General features: G+C 41.5%; 1 protein-coding gene across 1 annotated transcript in view; it reads left to right on the top strand.

Annotated features, from left to right (window-relative positions):
* The window catches only part of LOC146620353 (uncharacterized), a 39,584-nt gene extending 26,895 nt beyond the window's left edge, over positions 1-12,689 (top strand). Inside the window, exons 20-28 of the mRNA XM_085369882.1 lie at positions 2,374-2,560; positions 2,657-2,776; positions 2,861-2,980; positions 5,247-5,267; positions 5,383-5,444; positions 5,543-5,729; positions 6,248-6,373; positions 6,591-6,729; positions 12,548-12,689. Coding sequence (XP_085226008.1) covers positions 2,374-2,560; positions 2,657-2,776; positions 2,861-2,980; positions 5,247-5,267; positions 5,383-5,444; positions 5,543-5,729; positions 6,248-6,373; positions 6,591-6,729; positions 12,548-12,689 — 1,104 coding nt within the window. The remainder of the gene's footprint in view (positions 1-2,373; positions 2,561-2,656; positions 2,777-2,860; positions 2,981-5,246; positions 5,268-5,382; positions 5,445-5,542; positions 5,730-6,247; positions 6,374-6,590; positions 6,730-12,547) is intronic.
* The last annotated feature ends 6,774 nt before the right edge of the window (positions 12,690-19,463 follow it).

Raw genomic sequence — 19,463 nt, 5'->3', positions numbered from 1 at the left:
CTCTGAATGTTTGTAAAGCATTCCTGCGTTAAGCTTAACGAGCGACTGCCTCTCGCTCTCCGGCTGCTACTTCAATCGTGAAACTGCTTAAATGATCAGCTGATCGGCTTTTCTGTCGCGAGTCCGTCTTTGTTTTTGGCCCACTTTGCACCAGAAAGAGGAAACCAGCGGCTGAACAACAGCAGAACGTTTAAGCTTGATAAGCTGTTGTTAGAATTTATTTATTATTACTTTCTACACCAGGATCTTTTTCTACGTAGCTGACGCTGGTAACTGTGCAGGGGCGGATCTAGCAAAGTTTAGCCAGGGGGGCCGATAGGGCATGAACAGGGAAAAGGGGGCACAAAGACATACTTTTCTTTCTTATTCTCATTTAAAATGTCTAGCTTTTAATAAATAATTATCTGACACACAAAGTTTTAATTTGATGTAAAATGAATAGAAGTCAATTACTGTATATAGTGACTATTAAGTCTAATATATATACCCTAGTAAGCTATAGTACTTTTTACTTTGGGAAGGTACCATCTGTGCAGTCTGCAATTTTGTTGAAGAAAGATGTTGAATCTATTTAATTTTTCTTGAAAAATAATTGATTTCTGTGCATTTTTTTTCACACTGCATCAAATTAAGGTTGATTACGTCGATTAAGCATCATGAGGTGGCGCGTGAGGGGTGGTTCCCTATTTTTTATTTATTTATTTTTGTTGTTGCTGGGAGTTGGAACCCTATTAGTTAGGTTGCTGAATATTTACGCTAAGTACTCTTTAAAATACCAGAATAGGGAGGATGGTGTAGGTCTAAGTTTATTAGATTGATCAGTATTGCTGAACTATGAAATATTTTTTTTGTATACAGGTATAACAGAATAGCTTTAGTGTAGTTGTTGTTTTAAACTTGAGTATGAACTTGCAGACTTGCAAAATGCAGCAAGATATTTTAAAAAACAGTTTTGTTGATTAAAAAACACTATATCGGATTCATATCGGTATCGGCAGATATCCAAATTTATGATATCGGTATCGGACATAAAAAAAGTGGTATCGTGCCATCTCTAGTCACAACACAGGCAACTGTAGCCAGTGTTGCCAACTTAGCAACTTTGTCACTATATTTAGTGGGTTTTCAGACCCCCTTAGCAACTAGCGACAAATCTGGCTACTTTTTCTGGTGTTATTGGAGACTTATTTATGACGACCTTTTGACGTGAAAGCGCATATCGCTCTTCCCAACAAGCAGCGGTGCTGCCGTGGGCACCTCACCCGTGCCAAAGCGCTCACGGGCAGAGGATAGTCCTCCCCCAGCTGCTATGAGGGCAGGAGATGTTCACACCTGTGGGTCCAAACTGCAAATGAATCGCGCATGAGCGAAGCCGCTGTAAAAGAAAACGCAGTCAGTTCTTTTACTGTTATGCCGTTTTGTGGATCACAAGGTTTAGAACTGCTTATAAACACACACACACACACACACACACACACACACACACACACACACACACACACACACACACACACACACACACACACACAAAGTAACTCCACCAGAGTGCCTTTTTCAGGTAACTTTTGCCGGTGGAAGCCTTGATAAAGGAGCAAGGTTGGAATTGTTACATTAAAAAAACAATAATTACTAAAAGAAATTTAATTTGTAGTTCTAAATAATTCTAAATGCATTTAGGATGTTTTTTATTCACTTTATGTCTCTTCCACGACGTTATTTTTCTCTCCTACAACGTAGGTTACAATTACATTAGCATGACCAACTATGCAAATTAGGCGATGATGTCATTTAGCAACTTCTAGTGACTTTTAGGACAACCAATAGTGATTTTCCTTACTGAGGACTTGGCAACACTGACTGTAGCTAATAGCTGTCTGTTAATACCTCTGCTAACTTAAGTCACTCAACTGGACACTTCAACTATGTTTCTGCTGTTAATGCCTTTTAGCATTATTAACTGACCAAAAACATGGCTTGATGTTTGATACAGACTCTTCAAAAATTAGTGCTTGGGTTTCTAAACTGTTTAACAGGAATTTGGACCTGTGCAATAGAGGCATACACTTTATGGAGCGTGCTAACCATGCTCGCTAACCATGCTCACTAGTTAGCTGATAGCTTAGCACTACACTCTCTTCTAGGTTGTTTTTTCCCTGAAAAGACTAAATACCTCCTTCAAAATGTCCAGTCCAGTCCTGAAACCAGTGGGCAACCTCACAGTAGCCACAACTGTGTTTTATTTACAGTCTGTGGTTTGGACCTTCTTAAGGAAAGGGCAACCAATCTGAAGAAAGTTAGTTTATTGAAAGGGAGGGCAGCTTTGTGGTGAAATAGGAACGCTATGTGTGATCTACAATGTGCCTAACCTTCCAGGTGGTGGGGTGTCTGTGTCCAACGGGATTCAGTGGGAAATTCTGTGAGAACACTACAGATTTATGTCGAGGCGAGCCCTGCTTCCGAGGAGTGCAGTGCCGATCAGAGTCTGGCCAGTTCACCTGTGGTGAATGTCCTGATAACACTTTCGCTAATGGGAAAAAAGGATACAAGTGCTTTGAAAGTAGTATGTAGATTTTTTTTTACTTGTCAACACATGATCACCTTCTAAAAACCACCATGACTGACCCCATAATTTCACCCTGCACCTTCCTTTTCCCAGACATGTGCATCCCTCCTTTTCCCTTCCCCTGCCACAAATATGCTTATTGCAACAGCACAAAACAGAGCTACACCTGCACATGTATGGAAGGCTTTAATGGAGATGGACACAACTGCACAGGTAGTGAGCACTCAGCACTCGAGCATGAATAATAATGCAGCTTTTTAAAACGTCTTCACTTCATTCTTTGTGTCTGTATTATAGATGAAGACGAGTGCGAAGAGATTCAGAACTGTCAAAATGCCAAGTATGAGTGTAAGAACAAGCTTGGCACCTATGAATGCATCTGCAGATATAAAAACTCCAAGGATGATAAAGGATGTGGTACGTTCACCCTCACATGTAGTGGACTATTGTGGCAGTCAAAGTCTAAATGTCCATAAATGCATTAGAGTGAGTCAGATGACAGTTTGCAGATACTCATGTAGCTCTAGACAGGTGTGTAATTTGTCAGTTGTGTAATGTGAGGAATAAACAGTTTTGCGCACAAATAGCAAGCCCCAGACATTATATTTAATATTAATATTTACACTTATAAGTGTAGAGGCTGACACAATGCACTTATTTAACCTATAAGAAAAAATTGTCTTGAGAAAAAATAAAAAAACTAAATAGGTTTTTCTATGTCTTAATGAGATCTTAACCAGTTTCATATGGAGAAGTTTTTACTTAGCGAGTGAGTTGGTTAATGACTAGTTAGTGACAAAGAGTACTTCCTCTTTTTGATGACCCTTTTAAACTTTCTTTGAACTGTGGAAACTTTAACAGGTGTTCAACACATAGCTTCCACTGTAGTTACTATAATACCTCTAAAGTTACAGCAGGAAATCAAATAAATGTACACGCACTAGATTCAAAAAGCTTCAACAACCCTGAAAAAGCAAATGAATCCAAACCATTTATCATCTTTTACTTGGAACCTATCCCAGCTAGGGGAGGTCACCAGTCTGTCGGCTATCACAAGAGACAAATGAGCATTCATGCTCACATTCACATCTACAGATGTAGCTGACATACATGTCATTGGTCTGTGCATAGGAGGAAGCTAGAATACCTGCGAGAACATGGGAACTCCACATGTAATAAATACAACAGAGGATTTAAATCCAGGACCTATTTGCTATTCAGTTCAATTCAATTCAGTTTTATTTATAAAGGGCCAAATCAAAACAACAGCAGTTGCCCCACGGTGCTTTATATTGTAAAGTAAAAACCCTACAATATTCGAGAGAAAACTCCAACATTCAGACAACCCTCTATGAGAAAGCCCATGTCACTTTATAATGCTGGGTACAAAATGATTGTTTGGCTAAGGATAGTACAGATGTGCAAACATCCTCTTGCCAGCTGATACGACTCATTTTGAAGCTGCTGACAGCTGGATCATGCTAAAGGAATTCAACTCTTCAATTCAGTTTTATTTATACAGCGCCAAATCACAACACTGTTGCCTCAAGGCGCTTTATATTGTAAGGTAGACCCTACAATAATACATACGGAGAAAAGGCCAACCATCACATGACCCCCTATGAGCAAGCACTTTGGCGACAGTGGGAATGAAAAACTCCCTTTAAACAGGAAGAAACCTCCAGCAGAATATTAAATTCCGTTCTTTTGAATTCTTTTGGCGACAGAGAAAGACTGAACTCAGAGTGGTCAAGCAGAAAAAATAATCTTTATTTTGCATTTCCGGAAATGGAGACCCGAACACACGAACACACACGCTCAGGTCTGAATTCTTTGCCAGCTAAATCCGTATTTCTGCACTACGTCACACCGACACACAGTTTACTTAGTTCCGCTTTTTGTTTCTGGTTTATTAATATGCCTGTGCAGCTCTGCGCTAAAACTTCCTGTTCTCTGCAAAAGCATGCAGTTTCCTGTCAGTACTTTTGGCTCGGATTCTACTCAGAGTTGGCCCTTTTAGACTGGAAGCAAACTATATTAAAAGCAAGTAACAATAAGCACTAAATAAGCACTAACAATATATTAATTTTGTGACAAGAACCAGGCTCAGGGAGGGGCGGGGCCATCTGCTGCGACTGTTTGAGGGTGAAGAGCGGAAGATAGGGTAAAAGACTCACTGTTGAAGAGAGTCAGAGATTAATAGTAACTAATGTTTAAATGCATAGTGACATATAAACACCAAGAGAAAAGAGGTGAATGAAGAGGAAACCCCCAGCAAAATAGATATATTGCAGCGTAACTAAATGAGGATTCAGGGTCACCTGATCTAACTCTATGGTTTATCAAAAGGGAAAGTTTTAAACCTAATCTTAGAGATATAGTGCTCTACATACTGCACTGTGCAGCTGAATTCAGGAATCAAAACAGGAATCCAAAACTGGATTATGACCATGACACTTTCTAAATATGCTCTAACTCATGGTGCCTACTTCCATCATTTATGTACAACCTATTGATGAAACTGACTCTCTTAAAAGTGATGGAGTATTACAATCACCTCCACACTCAGAAAGGCACAAATTGAAGCTGCTGTAGTCTCTGCATATGTAAAAACTGTAGTTGTGCTCTACAGCAGAGCATACCTGCTGGTTTATTATAACTCAGCTAATGTGTTTCTCTGCAGGTGACTCTCCTAATCCCCCAGGTAAGCGCACCCATATAGTTTCCCCTGTAGCTTCATCACAGCTCACCTGTTCCTCTGGTGTTTTATGGAAAATTATTATAGCAAAGATGCTTAAAGCTGCTCTTTCTGCCGACAGGCTATAACATGTTCAATGTCTCTGTGACCTGGAAAAAGAACGCAGCTGGTGGGATCCAACAGGTGTGTTTGTACATCAGAGATGTCTGGTAACACGTTCATCTGTAACAGTAATACAGGTTTATCAGTAGTTTACAATCATAATCTCTTTTTTCTCTCAGTTGAATGAGATGTTAACCAGAGGTTTTACAAACAAGTATTATAACATCACCGAGATCAATCAGGGATTCACACCAGATGTGCTCGAATATCGAATCAAAGTGTCCAGTGACACCCCCCACTGGTACATCACAGACTACCTGACCAGAATCAGCAGCCACTATGGCATCCATGCCATAGAAGTTAATGGTAAAATATCTTTTATCTGTATATGCGCTGTTACTAGTGTGGATGCCGATTATAAACACAGCCAAAGTTTCAAGTAATGAGGTCAGAGCATGCAAGAGTTCAGGCTTCAGACTCCTCTAAATTCCAGGTTTCTCAAAGGTTTTAGCCCACTTGTTTCTGTAAGATGTCAATAATATAGCTGCAAGCAGAGAAGCCACACCCATCCAGCCTTCTGTTTGTGAGGGAAAGCTAATCAGAAGAAAGTTGGTTTATATGCACACAGCTTGTTTAAGACAGACGATGAACTGGAAAGCTGCACGGAGACATGGCACAAGATAAATAAAGATTATTTTTAACTTTTAATCACACAAAAAATCTACTCAACTGGAGTTCAGCATTAAAGACATTAGCATAAACGCTGTTGCATGGACGACACATACATACTCTGACGTCATTATTTGGATATTTATGCGTGTATTTTTGTGTATTTTATTAGCAGAAGCATAACAGTGTTAGTAAGACTGTTTCCCTGCCTACAGACGTGGATGAGTGTAGTAGTAACGAGTATAAGTGTGACCACCCTGCTCTGTGCACCAACACCTACGGTGGCTATCGGTGTATTTGCAACGAGACTGACGTGAATAAACGCCAGTCCTGCATCATAGGTGAGCATCTTGTGTCCGTCCTGGTTCTACATCAAGTTACCAAATTAGTAACCTTCAAAACGCTGCTCAGGTTGCATAGCAACCATTGTTTGATAGAAATCTCACTCGTCTTCCTTTTACTGAGTTGTATGTGTTGTGTCTGAGGCTGAGAGATCACGGGCCTGTAAAGACAAGACAAAGTTTTTTATTTGGCTCATTAGTGGCTGATCTATTACAGAAAGAGGCCGAGTGGGAGACACAGAGGTAGACCTGGTCCTGGGGCTGGTTCTGGGCATCTGCATCCCTCTGCTGCTGCTGCTGCTCCTGGCTGTTCTGGCCTGCGTCTTCTGCTGCCGCAAGAAGACTGTTACTGGAGAGTGAGTGACACGAGCTTATATACAGTTTTAAATTTATACATAACATGAATGCAAACTGAAGTATAAAAGTTAGTGTTTTCATTGACTAACACTACATTTTGATAGCTAAGAATTAATGTTCCATGAACTCACTGCCCTTTAAGATCCAAGAATAGCGGCGTTAATTTCCAGTGTTTCTTTTTTTTCATTCATATGACACTGTTGTCTCCTGGCGCACAGTGAGCACCATGCATCAGGCCTCATGTGTTCTGGTCTGTAATGAGCTTTACAGCCTCACAAAAGCTGTGCTGAGACAAAGCCTACAAATTAGCCAGACCTTCGTGGGGCACTAAAACTCTAATGAATAAATATAAAACACGCTTTCAGGTGGGTCAGCAGCTCCTTTGGGCAGGGTGAAACGAGGTTTATTGCAGGTCATCAAAAGATATACTGCTGCAAGGAGTGACCGGGCCAACACGCACATACACTGCTTGCGCACAAACACAGTTACACACTGTGCATTTCAAGGTACAGTAGTCAAGTAGGTCTGCCCAGAGACAATCTTCTGCAGCAACTTGAAGGCTTTAAATCCTGTCTGCTGTTCTGCTGCTGCAGCACTGTCGTCCTCCTATTTAACTTCTCAGTTGGAGTACAGACTGCCCACTCTACTGCTATATTAAACAAAGACACTTCCTACTAACAGCTTTGGGCCGAGTTATGAAACTGCACTTGGGTAACACTGAGGAATAGTTACGGGTACAATAAAGCCTAAACCAGTGTATTGATGGGGGGAGAACATTCATCGGTGGAACAAATCATTCAGGTTTTATTTATAATTAGAGACAATGTTGGCTTTCAGCAAAATGTCTAAAACAGCATTGTGAATCAGTCAGCTATTGCAATGTTCTAAAGCAGGGATGTCAAACTCATTTTACATGGTGGACCAAATGTATCTAAAATAGATGTATAAAATTACAGCAAAAGTTTGGTTGCTAGTTTTTTGCTAATTCACAGAATAATTTTTGTTTTTTAACCTATTCTTTAGTTGCTTTAGTGCAGTATGAATGACCACGTGGGAGGTCTTGATCAGTAGGAAAACCTGTAAAACTTATGAAAACACAGTTAGAAGTCCAAAATCTCTACCCTTCTTAACATTTTCCAGTTGGAGTCTTTTGTGGGCTAAATCTAACCCCGGGTCTTATGTTTGATGCTCCTGTTTTAAAGAAATAGCTTAAACCTTTTTTGAAAGGGAAACTACTGACTACTATTTTCTTGTGTGCTGACTTACCTGAGAAAGTTACTACGTTTATATCTGTGTGGTAAATATGAAGTTACAGAGAGCAGGAACGTAGCTTAGCATGAAGGCAGGCAATGGGGAAACTGCTAGCTGCTAGCTTTGTGTATAATTTGGTATTGAAAATATACCCAGTATATCAGGTATCGAATTTTGTTACATGTTGATGTTAGATGTAGGTGTTGGGCACTGGGGGCACAGGCTTCAGAGTGGTCACTGTTAGACTAACGAAGGCATGAGGTCAGAAGGGTGTGTCCATGGACTATGATGTTCACAGATCACATTGTAATTTGAGAGCATGAAAGGCAGTGGAAACAAGACTGAATACATGTATGTGAATAAGAGGGCGGCAGTATCTAAAGTCATGTAACAGTGAACGTGCAAGGACTAGAGGTAGTAAAGATGGATGAGTTAAATAGCTGGGGTCAACCATCCAAAGCAACAGATGCAATGCACAATGAAGACAGTGTGGATGGGGTGGAGTGGATGCAGACGAGTATTAAGGGCGGTTAATGACAAAAGGATAGAAAGTTAGAAAGGGTTGACATGGTTTGGACATTTGAAGAGGAGGGGTAGCAGATATACAGGGAGTGCAGAATTATTAGGCAAGTTGTATTTTTGAGGAATAATTTTATTATTGAACAACAACCATGTTCTCAATGAACCCAAAAAACTCATTAATATCAAAGCTGAATGTTTTTGGAAGTAGTTTTTAGTTTTAGCTATTTTAGGGGGATATCTGTGTGTGCAGGTGACTATTACTGTGCATAATTATTAGGCAACTTAACAAAAAACAAATATATACCCATTTCAATTACTTATTTTTACCAGTGACACCAATATAACATCTCCACATTCACAAATATACATTTCTGACATTCAAAAACAAAACAAAAACAAATCAGCGACCAATATAGGCACCTTTCTTTGCAAGGACACTCAAAAGCCTGCCATCCATGGATTCTGTCAGTGTTTTGATCTGTTCACCATCAACATTGCATGCAGCAGCAACCACAGCCTCCCAGACACTGTTCAGAGAGGTGTACTGTTTTCCCTCCTTGTAAATCTCACATTTGATGATGGACCACAGGTTCTCAATGGGGTTCAGATCAGGTGAACAAGGTGGCCATGTCATTAGTTTTTCTTCTTTTATACCCTTTCTTGCCAGCCACGCTGTGGAGTACTTGGACGCGTGTGATGGAGCATTGTCCTGCATGAAAATCATGTTTTTCTTTAAGGATGCAGACTTCTTCCTGTACCACTGCTTGAAGAAGGTGTCTTCCAGAAACTGGCAGTAGGACTGGGAGTTGAGCTTGACTCCATCCTCAACCCGAAAAGGCCCCACAAGCTCATCTTTGATGATACCAGCCCAAACCAGTACTCCACCTCCACCTTGCTGGCGTCTGAGTCGGACTGGAGCTCTCTGCCCTTTACCAATCCAGCCACGGGCCCATCCATCTGGCCCATCAAGACTCACTCTCATTTCATCAGTCCATAAAACCTTAGAAAAACCAGTCTTGAGATATTTCTTGGCCCAGTCTTGACGTTTCAGCTTGTGTGTCTTGTTCAGTGGTGGTCGTCTTTCAGCCTTTCTTACCTTGGCCATGTCTCTGAGTATTGCACACCTTGTGCTTTTGGGCACTCCAGTGATGTTGCAGCTCTGAAATATGGCCAAACTGGTGGCAAGTGGCATCTTGGCAGCTGCACGCTTGACTTTTCTCAGTTCATGGGCAGTTATCTTGCGCCTTGGTTTTTCCACACGCTTCTTGCGACCCTGTTGACTATGTTGAATGAAACGCTTGATTGTTCGATGATCACGCTTCAGAAGCTTTGCAATTTTGAGACTGCTGCATCCCTCTGCAAGATATCTCACTATTTTTGACTTTTCTGAGCCTGTCAAGTCCTTCTTTTGACCCATTTTGCCAAAGGAAAGGACGTTGCCTAATAATTATGCACACCTGATATAGGGTGTTGATGTCATTAGACCACACCCCTTCTCATTACAGAGATGCACATCACCTAATATGCTTAATTGGTAGTAGGCTTTCGAGCCTATACAGCTTGGAGTAAGACAACATGCATGAAGAGGATGATGTGGACAAAATACTCATTTGCCTAATAATTCTGCACTCCCTGTATTGAACAACAGATGTTGAAGCTGGAGCTGCAAGGCAGGAAGAGAAAGCGAAGACCACAGTGAAGATTCATAGATGTAGTGAAGGAGGATGCTAGCGCTAGGGTGAGACAGATAACCCCTTCCCCTTCTTTATGAGCAGCCAAAATAAGAAAACTGGTTCACAGGTGCAGGGAATTAGAGCTGTGAGGAAGACACACATTATTTGCGCTTTCTTTATGAGCTTGCTTTGTCTTTAATTCATGCAACTGACTTTTAGGTTGTGTATTTTTCATCTAAAATATTGACTTTAGTTTTTTCATCTCAATGGACTGGAAATGACTTCAAATTCCCAAACATGTTTTTGTTTGTTTATTTATTGCTAGTTGCTAGATTCTGGTTCACAGAGTGCTCCAGGAAAGAAAGCAAGAAAGTTACAATTTACACCTTATTTTTTGGACTACAGGGCGCACCGGATTATAAGGCGCATAAAGCGAAACAAAACTGTCAGATAAGTCGAACTTTATTCAACTGATTCAAAATAACTCTCAACATTGTTCAGTTGTAACACAAAAAGTGTAGAACAATACACTCGCTTTTTCAGTTCATTCCTCTTCCACAAATCCATCAAATTCTTCATCTTCAGTGTCTGAGTTTGACAGTTGGGGAATTTCAGCGTGTCTCTTAACAGGTGCCATTTCGGGGTCCTTATACACACACCATAATATTATGTTGAAGCACAGTAGGTATTACTCTGCAAGACTCCTGACTATAGTAGCAGTAATGCTCCGACAATCTAGCGGTGCGGCTTCATAGCTTACCAAAGTACCACATAAAATCAGTTCGAGGTCAGTAAGCACAACCAGAATTAATACATAAGGCACACTGTTGATTTTTGAGAAAATTAAAGGATTTTCAGTGTGCCTTATAGTGTGGGGGGAAAAAACTGTATTTTGAAATGTCTTCTTCAAAAAAAACCAACAACAAAAACTGTAGTTTTTGATCTTTTTAAGCTTTTTATATTATGTGTTTTTTATGTAGTCCTTTCGATGACCTGATATATCCAGATAAATATTAAATATATATCTGTGTGTGTGTGTGTGCGTTAAAAAGTGCACCGCAGATCTGTTTATGACTTCCGCACGGACGTAGAGCATCCAAACAAGGTAATAGAGTGGCTTGCTGTTGGTTTTCTGAGGCCCAGGATGTAGAGCAGATCAGCTACTGACTGGAAGGTTGGTGGTTCGATCCTTGGCTTCCCCAGTCTGCATGCCAAATATCCTTGGGCAAGATACTAACCCCAAGTTGCTCTCCGATGTGTCCGTCAGAGTGTGAATGCATTCACTGAAGTGCAATTGGTGAGATTGCACTTGAGGATATATTGTATGAGTTGGTGTGAATGGGTGAATGAGGCATGTTGTATGCACACTTTGAGTACTCCGAGAGTAGAAAAGCACTATATAAGAGTCTGACGTTTGCCATTTACCAAGAGACAGGGAGGGGACGGTACAAGCATTCTGAGATTGTTAAAGTAAAGTGAACAATAAAAATCCAGGGAGGTAGTTATCATGTTTTCAGAGAAAAACAGATACTTGGATTACTTAATAATACCATTGTAGTCCTTATGATAGAGCAGCTATAGTTTTATTTCCTTCTTTTCACTTTTTCCATCAGGCTGCATCAAATATCTTATAAAATCAGCTCTGGATATAACATTTCAACACTCCGACTGCAGTTTAGACTGAGCAATATCACAAAATTAACTCTAATAAAGAAACAAACAAAGGATCTGAGGAGGTTTGCACATTCAATTGGCAGCATTACAAAGAATCACTTGGCAAGATATGTGTTTTTGTTTTGGGTCTGTTATTCACAGAATGACTCATGGTACAGCAGGTTCCACAGCCTGTACCTCATTATCATTGAGGATATACATATTTGCACAAAGAACAACTGTAATTATATACCATCAGACACCAGTGAATGGCTAATCAGACGACGGTGAATCTAGAGAGCCATTCGGGATGTGTGTTTCATGTTTTTAATCAGCTTTAGCCCCAGATTTCAACCTCTTTCAACACTGTGCTGGAGCCTGCATGAATATGCATGAGTCAGTGAGTATTCCACAACAACTGCTGCCCATCCAAACATTTCCATAAATTTGACTGAAATTATTGTCTATTGTGTGGAAACGTGGACGGGTATTAATCAGATTAGAAGAAAATACAGTAGAATCTACAGAGAACACCTGCTATCGATAGAGGTCGATGCTGCAACCAGGCTGTACTACATATGGACCCATTTAATCCAAGACTCTGCCACCATCTCCTTGTCTGGAAAAATGCACATATGAATACAGAATCATGACCTGTAGACTGCGGTGATTTCATGTTTACTTCTTCAGTATGACTGGCCTGTGTGTTTTCTTTCAGAATCCCCCACCTGTATCCAAACTACATCCCGGAGCAGTACAACCCTCCACCCTTCAACTATTCAGACCCGGCTCTGCAGTACATTACTCACTGCAGCCCTCGAATCCTGGACAACTACGTACCAAGGCAGCGCCATAGATAGCACACGCTTACAGCTGCATACATCTCACGCACATTTGCATCTTATCAACCACAACATTAAAACCACATACAGTACACAATTGTGTATGCCACCCTCGTGCCCCAGATCACCTCTCAGCCATCAGCGCGTCGACATGGGACCTCTTGATGAGGCGTCTTGTGGTCTCAGCTGTGGATCATTGCGGCTGTGGGCTGTTTTAGGGCATCCTGTGGACTCTGTGGAGTATGAAACTATGGGTCAGCCTCTTTTTGTTGTTATCTTTAAGAAATTGCTGTGAAGTCATGGTGTATTTTTCTGCTGGGGAGGAGGCTGCCGTCGGTGAGGTGCTGGGGCAGAATGTTGTTCATTTCTAGTGTCTTCTCATCTTGATGCACTGTAAGCATGAGGTGTAATTGAGCGCTGGTTTTGCACTTATTTGTTCCTCCGTGCTTGTTGCTTTCACTTCCACTCAGTTTATTCTGTAAAAACAACTTGGTTGGTTAGGGTTAAGGAAGAGATGGTGGTTTTGGTTAAAACGTACCCCCCAGCTATGTTTTTGACACATGACGAGCGACAGGGGATGGCTGCTCAGTGTCTCTTATGCTACATGCGTCAAGGCATCCATGCAAAGGAGAATGAGCGCAAATTAGTCCTGTATGATAAACATCACTAATTCACGCCCCAGGGATGCCAGAGGGCTGTCACTTTCCCTAACAGTGGTTTTAATGTTGTGGCTAATCATTAGGTGTTTAAAAATGTTGAGATGACAGATTTTGATTTATCCCATCACAAAGAAGTAATCAAACCCGAGTGACTTTAAAAGACAGTTATTTCCAATCCTCTCCATTGATCCAGTGAAGGATGTGCCAAGATCGACAGTTTAGAGTCAGAGTCTTACCCAGCAGAATTCGACAACCTCTTGGCTGGAGACGCTGATGAAAAGTAAACCACTGCAGTGGTCCTTGGTTTCCAGCTGATCCAACGCCAACAGCTTGTTTGATAGCAACATTAGCATTTGTCAGAATACCCGATGTCAGGATCTGCTCACAATAAATTAAGTAAAATTAATCCCTACTGACAAAACCAGCAGCACTCATACCCAGTAAAACACAATGAATTCAATTTGTGTTATTATTCTGCCGAGACTTCAATCCATGAAAAGTAGATGTCGCTGTTTTTTAAAAGGTATTTATCTGCTGTGAAAGTGACACCCTTTATTGTTTATTGATTGACTGTGTCCCAATAAATTTGACAAAGCAAGAGTGATTCAGTGCTGCAGCTGGAAGCTGTCAGTCATAAAACCTCCCAGACTCTGCAAGTAAGAACCATTTCTAAGTCTAAATAAAATGCCACTTTAGCAACCCTGTGATATTGTTTCAAGAGCGGAAAGGGTGGATGCAATGAATTTTGCTATTGCATCAATCATGTCACTTTATAATGCTGGGTACAAAATGATTGTTTGGCTAAGGATAGTACAGATGTGCAAACATCCTCTTGCCAGCTGATACGAGTCATACTGAAGCTGCTGACAGCTGGATCGTGCTAATAGAATTCAATTATTCAATTCAGTTTTATTTATACAGCGTCAAATCACAACAGTGTTGCCTCAAGGCAACGTAGACCCTAAGGTAGACCCTACAATAATACATACAGAGAAAAAGCCAACAATCATATGACCCCCCCTATGAGCACTTTGGCGACAGTGGGAATGAAAAACTCCCTTTTAACAGGAAGAAACCTCCAGCAGATCCAGGCTCGGGGGGGGGGGCTCTCTGCCGTGACTGGTTGGGGTGAGAGAAGGAAGACGGGAAAAACAAGAAGTGAAAAGAAGTGTTTCCTTAAACATTTAAAGGTAATATAGGCGGGTTGCTCACATTCTTAAATCAAGCACTTTATGAGAAAAGAGGACATTAGCCATTATAGTCACCATATCACATTGAAATAATTACAATTAGTGCATCATTCAAAGCTAAAGCAACAGTGCCAGTTAATTAGGAGATGTCATTAAGTTATCAATAAGCATCTGAACTGTGGTGGAAGTACTCTGTCCAGCCTGTGTGCACAGTTAGGAGAATTGAAAATGAGCTTTTCTTCATTCACAGTGTTCATGGAAGTAAGTTAAATTTGAATTCTATGAGTGAATTTTCAGAGTAAAACAACTCATTATGTATTAGCGTATAAGCAGGATAGTGTTGGTCAAAAAAGGTCTAAATTTTAGCTGATTATGTATTTTATGCCATGGATGGTAATAAGGGCGTCAGCCTTTGGGGACATGGGTTTTATGTTATTTAAACAAGTGGACAGTCTAAACAACCACAACAGTCCTGTAGCAGTTTAATCTTTGCTGCCTGTAACAAAGAACCACACCTACTCAACCAATCGGCAGTTAAAAGATTTGTATGCTTGTTAGTTAATATGTTGAACTGAAAGGAGAGGTACTCTGTAATACTGCATGTACATAAAGTTTTGTAAAAACCTTCAGTAAAAGTTCCAAAGTATTATCCACAAAGTGTACTTTAAATAAAATAAGTACTTACAGGCTTAATGCTCCCTTTCTGACTGTTTATTAACTATATCTTTGTATCCTAATGTAAATTAAAGTAACCTCATACTTATATTTCTATACAGCACTTAGCGAAATAGACAGTTATTTTCCAGGATTGCATTTGATTAGTATTCCTTTCACAACTCTTCATGCAATTCCTGCTCCTACCACCAGGGGTCAGAGCTGAGACTTTCCACACAAACTGGCTCAATCACATTTGTTTACGAGCTGGGTCTGAGCAGAAACAGCACTCCCACAGCTTCACATAAACGCACACACAGACAGCCTGACACCTGTTCTGCAGCCTTCATCTGGAAGCGGCTGCAGCATGCAGCAGAGAGAGCTACCCCCTGCAGAATGAGATCATCTGAGAGGGGGCATGGAGCGAGGCAGCCCTGCAGGTCCCTGCCACTGCGGAGACAGACTTGGCCCGCACTCCAGCAAGGGTCAAGGACGCGAGAGCTGCTGCAACTCTCTACCCCGTCACTTCTTTTGCACACCAGAGAAGGTGCTCGTGCACAGAAATGCCCCTGCCTAACCTCTGTGATGCTCGTTGATTCCTCTGGTTTCACTTTCTACAGGGCTGACTGAGAGAGTAAACTGAGATTACACCCACACTACACAGAACATTTGTACGGGGAACTTCTGGAAAGAAAGAAGCACAGACAACAAGCTGAGCTCCTGACCCCTGCGACCCCTGTGCGAAAGCACGGGTAGCACCTGTGAGGATGAATTCACCTTGGCATCGGAGCTTTGTAGTGCCACCTTTCTGGATGGTTCCAAGCAGCACTGTGCTGCTGAAGGCTGCAGTGTTTGAACTCTGCAGCAGACAACCTGGAGGCGAGCCAGTGAGAGAAAGGGTGGAAGGGAGAAGGGCAGAGTTAGACAGAGTCAAGGAAAGAGTTTGTGTTGGGGCGGGCGGGTGGGGGAATTGCAGGAGGGAAAATAAAAAGCCAGCGAGTAAAGATAAACTGTAGTGACTGTAGTGACAGCCAGTAAGTGGTTTTGTCCTTCAGATCCTATCAAATAAAACTACTAGCATGTGCAGGTTTTGTTTTTTGGTGGAGGGGGGTGCATTCCACTTGATTTAGTGCCAGGCTTTACAAACAGTAACACATTTCGGGAGGAGGGGGTAGGAAACTAAGTGCATGCTTAACACTATATCCTCTTATACGATTTGAAGCCATTAATCATTTCTGCCTCATGATGTAATTTTGAAAAACAAGTCTTTTCTCAGTAACAGGTAGGCCAGGGTGCCCTATGGGATTGACTCATGAGCGGCTAGCCCATTGTTAGACCTTATATGGCTAATACCCTTATTGAATGGCTATAAAGCCATTCTTGCTGACAGGGAGTGGTTTCCAGCATTACTGAATGGACCAGATGTCTGGCCACTGTGTGCTGGGAACTATTGCTAGTAATCAGGAATTATTTGCAGAGGCTGGTCAGATGTACAGACAGGTGACAGATTAAAGGAAAAACCCAAACCTTTGTTCCTAACAAGGGGTCAAAGTACAGTGACATGTATCTATGGCATGGGAGGGTTTTAATTAGAGGGAAATGCTGTAAATCAATAGAGAGATATTCCAAGTAGTCACCTTTTTTCTCTTTCTATCCTGCTAACAGCGGTCCCTTCCATGTGTCATGATCTTTGCAGGAAACCGATCTCAACCCGCTTGAACACCCAGTGATGCAGTTCAGTTCAGTTTTAGTTGTATGGCACCAAATCACAGCAGTGACTTCAAATTACTTTATATTATAAGATAAAGACCCTACAATAATAGAGAGAAAACTCCAACAATCAGCTCCCTGTGAACAAGCACTTGGCAATAGTGGGAGGGAAAAACTCCCCTTTAACAGGAAGAAACCTCCAGCACAACAAGGCTTTGGGAGGGGCGGCCATCTGCCACAACTGGTTGGGGGTGAGGCGAGGAAGACGGGACAAAAGATACGCTGTGAAAAAGAGACAGAGAGTAATAGTAACTAATGATTAAGTGCAAAGTGATGTATATGCATAGTGAGCAATAAGAGGTGAGTGAAGAAGAACCACTCGTTATATCAGCATATAAGCCTAGACTTAACTTACTGAGGGTTCGGAGTCATTGATCCAGCGCTAACTACTTGTTTTATCAAAAAGGAAAGTTTAAGCCTAAAGTTAAAGAAGCTGGCTCCACAGAAGAGAGGCCTGAAAGGTGAAGGCTCTGCCTCCCATTCTGGGAGAGAATTCACCAAAACACTATAGAAAAATGGTGCTCCATCCCTCCAGCAGAGAGCCACATACTGTGAGAATCAGTGCTAAGGAACAGTGAAGCTATTTCAGACACCTTGTTGAGATACTTGTTTTTCCCTTGAATTTTCTCCTCATAAGAAGATAAAATAAAATACATACATGCACAAAACGCACCCTTCCCCCCTGCTGTTTGACCATCCCTGCATGTCAACATACACAGTTGCATTCAGATGTTCTAACACGCTCTCCAAAGCAAACAGGTGCAGCGCCCGATGTGTACGTTGCTGACACGATGCAAAAACTCTTTTCACTACTGGCTTGACACACGGCTAACAGCCATTCTCTGCCATGAAAGGCAATCCTCTCACTTGGCACTGAAACAGCAGGTGCATTACAAATCCTCATCCATTAAAAATGGCGCCCGCGTCTTTCGGTTACACAGGTAAACATCGTCTCATATTTGTCACCCGCGGTTCACATCCCTCAAAGTCCTCGCACAACTTGCTTGAAAGCTGTTTTGTTTGAGAGCCTATGCCAGCTACCATAGGGCAAGACGCGGAGTACAGCTCGGAGAGATCACCAGTCTGTCGCAGGGGTAGCACATAGGATGTAAATGGCTGTCTCTTAAAGCGCTTTGGGTCCGCTTCTGTTGTTTAAACATGCTATAGGCTATAAATAGCATTTCCAATAAGGTAGTTTATTTAACACAATTCAGTGGGCTGCATACTGAACCTAGAGGATAGAACAAAGTATCCCTCCTATTGTACTGGTATCATTCCAGTACCAATAGCAGCATTGGTATCCATACCATCAATATCTGGATCGATCCACCCACCTCTAAAGCTAACTGCTGTCAGTGGGAAGGAGCATTAACGTGTTGGGGGAAGCAATGTATTAATGAAGATGGAGGGCTGACTTGAGCTGATTTCCACTGAACTAAAGCGAACTTTGACCCCTGCAGTACAGTAATGAAAACTGCAGTATTATAAAAAGAAAACAAGCTCTGGGCTGGGCAGCGTTTGATAAGAAAGCAATACGTGAGGTAGTTACATATTCACAGAGCTGATAAGAAGAGGGGAGACGTAATATGTGCTAGTGCCCTGCAGTGGTTTGAGCATTGTGATTAATCTGAGCAACTAAATAAATAATAAAAAAAATAATACCCTGGAGTTAACACGATACCCAACATCCATAATGCCAAAACATGCCTGCAACAAATACTGTATAGTGTTCCATGTTAAGCCTAGTGTTCATTTTAAAGCCTGCTTGGCTTACATCATGGAGCCTGGTTTCAAGTTTTATAGACCATTAAGTAACACCTCTTTAGTTCCAGTATGCCCAATCCTTATTAAAATCCAGCCCGTACATACCTTTGACCCGGAACGAGGCGCTCTGAGACCTGGGGGGCATTGAAAGTCACTTTATCAACCAATCAAACAGCCGATACTGCACATTAGATAAAGTGTAGCTATAGAAACCGGGGCAGGAGGCCAAAGTGGAAAGCTATTATGTTTTTGAAATATTTATGGCCCAACAGTGTACCATTGTGTCTAAAAAGGTCTTATTAGAGCAATTCCCCATTGACGTTCCTTAATAACGTGAGAGCTGAAAGCAGTTAAATGTCTGCGGCATTGACAAAAGTGCATAAAAGTCCACATTGTCCTGTTTGCCAAGTGTTTTTAAGGAGACGCAAAGTGAATTCGTACACCTCAGTGTACAGTCATCGCACATGGATCAGCTTAACTGGTTCTTGTGACCGATTCAGGCTTCTGTGCCGTCACCTCTGGCATTGCCTAATCTGCACAGTGACAAAAACCTCAATAGGGGAAAATAACAAAACAGAGTTCAATGAAAAGAATCCAGTACGATTCAGATTAGTTACTTTTTGTTTCGCAATTGTAGAGTGGGCTTGGCCGGCTCATTCTGAGGCTGCTCAGCGGCTCACAGGGCACGATCAACAGCACTTCTGTAAACAGCCCAGATGGAATCGGAAAGCACTCTGGGTCATCATTTCTTCCAT

Source organism: Diplotaxodon limnothrissa, linkage group LG13, assembly GCF_057381915.1.
Source record: "Diplotaxodon limnothrissa isolate DT_005_m linkage group LG13, D_limnothrissa_male_GT1.1, whole genome shotgun sequence".
Lineage (NCBI taxonomy): Eukaryota > Metazoa > Chordata > Actinopteri > Cichliformes > Cichlidae > Diplotaxodon > Diplotaxodon limnothrissa.
Note: the sequence above shows the minus strand (reverse complement) of the source record. Positions and strands in the feature narration are given on the sequence as shown.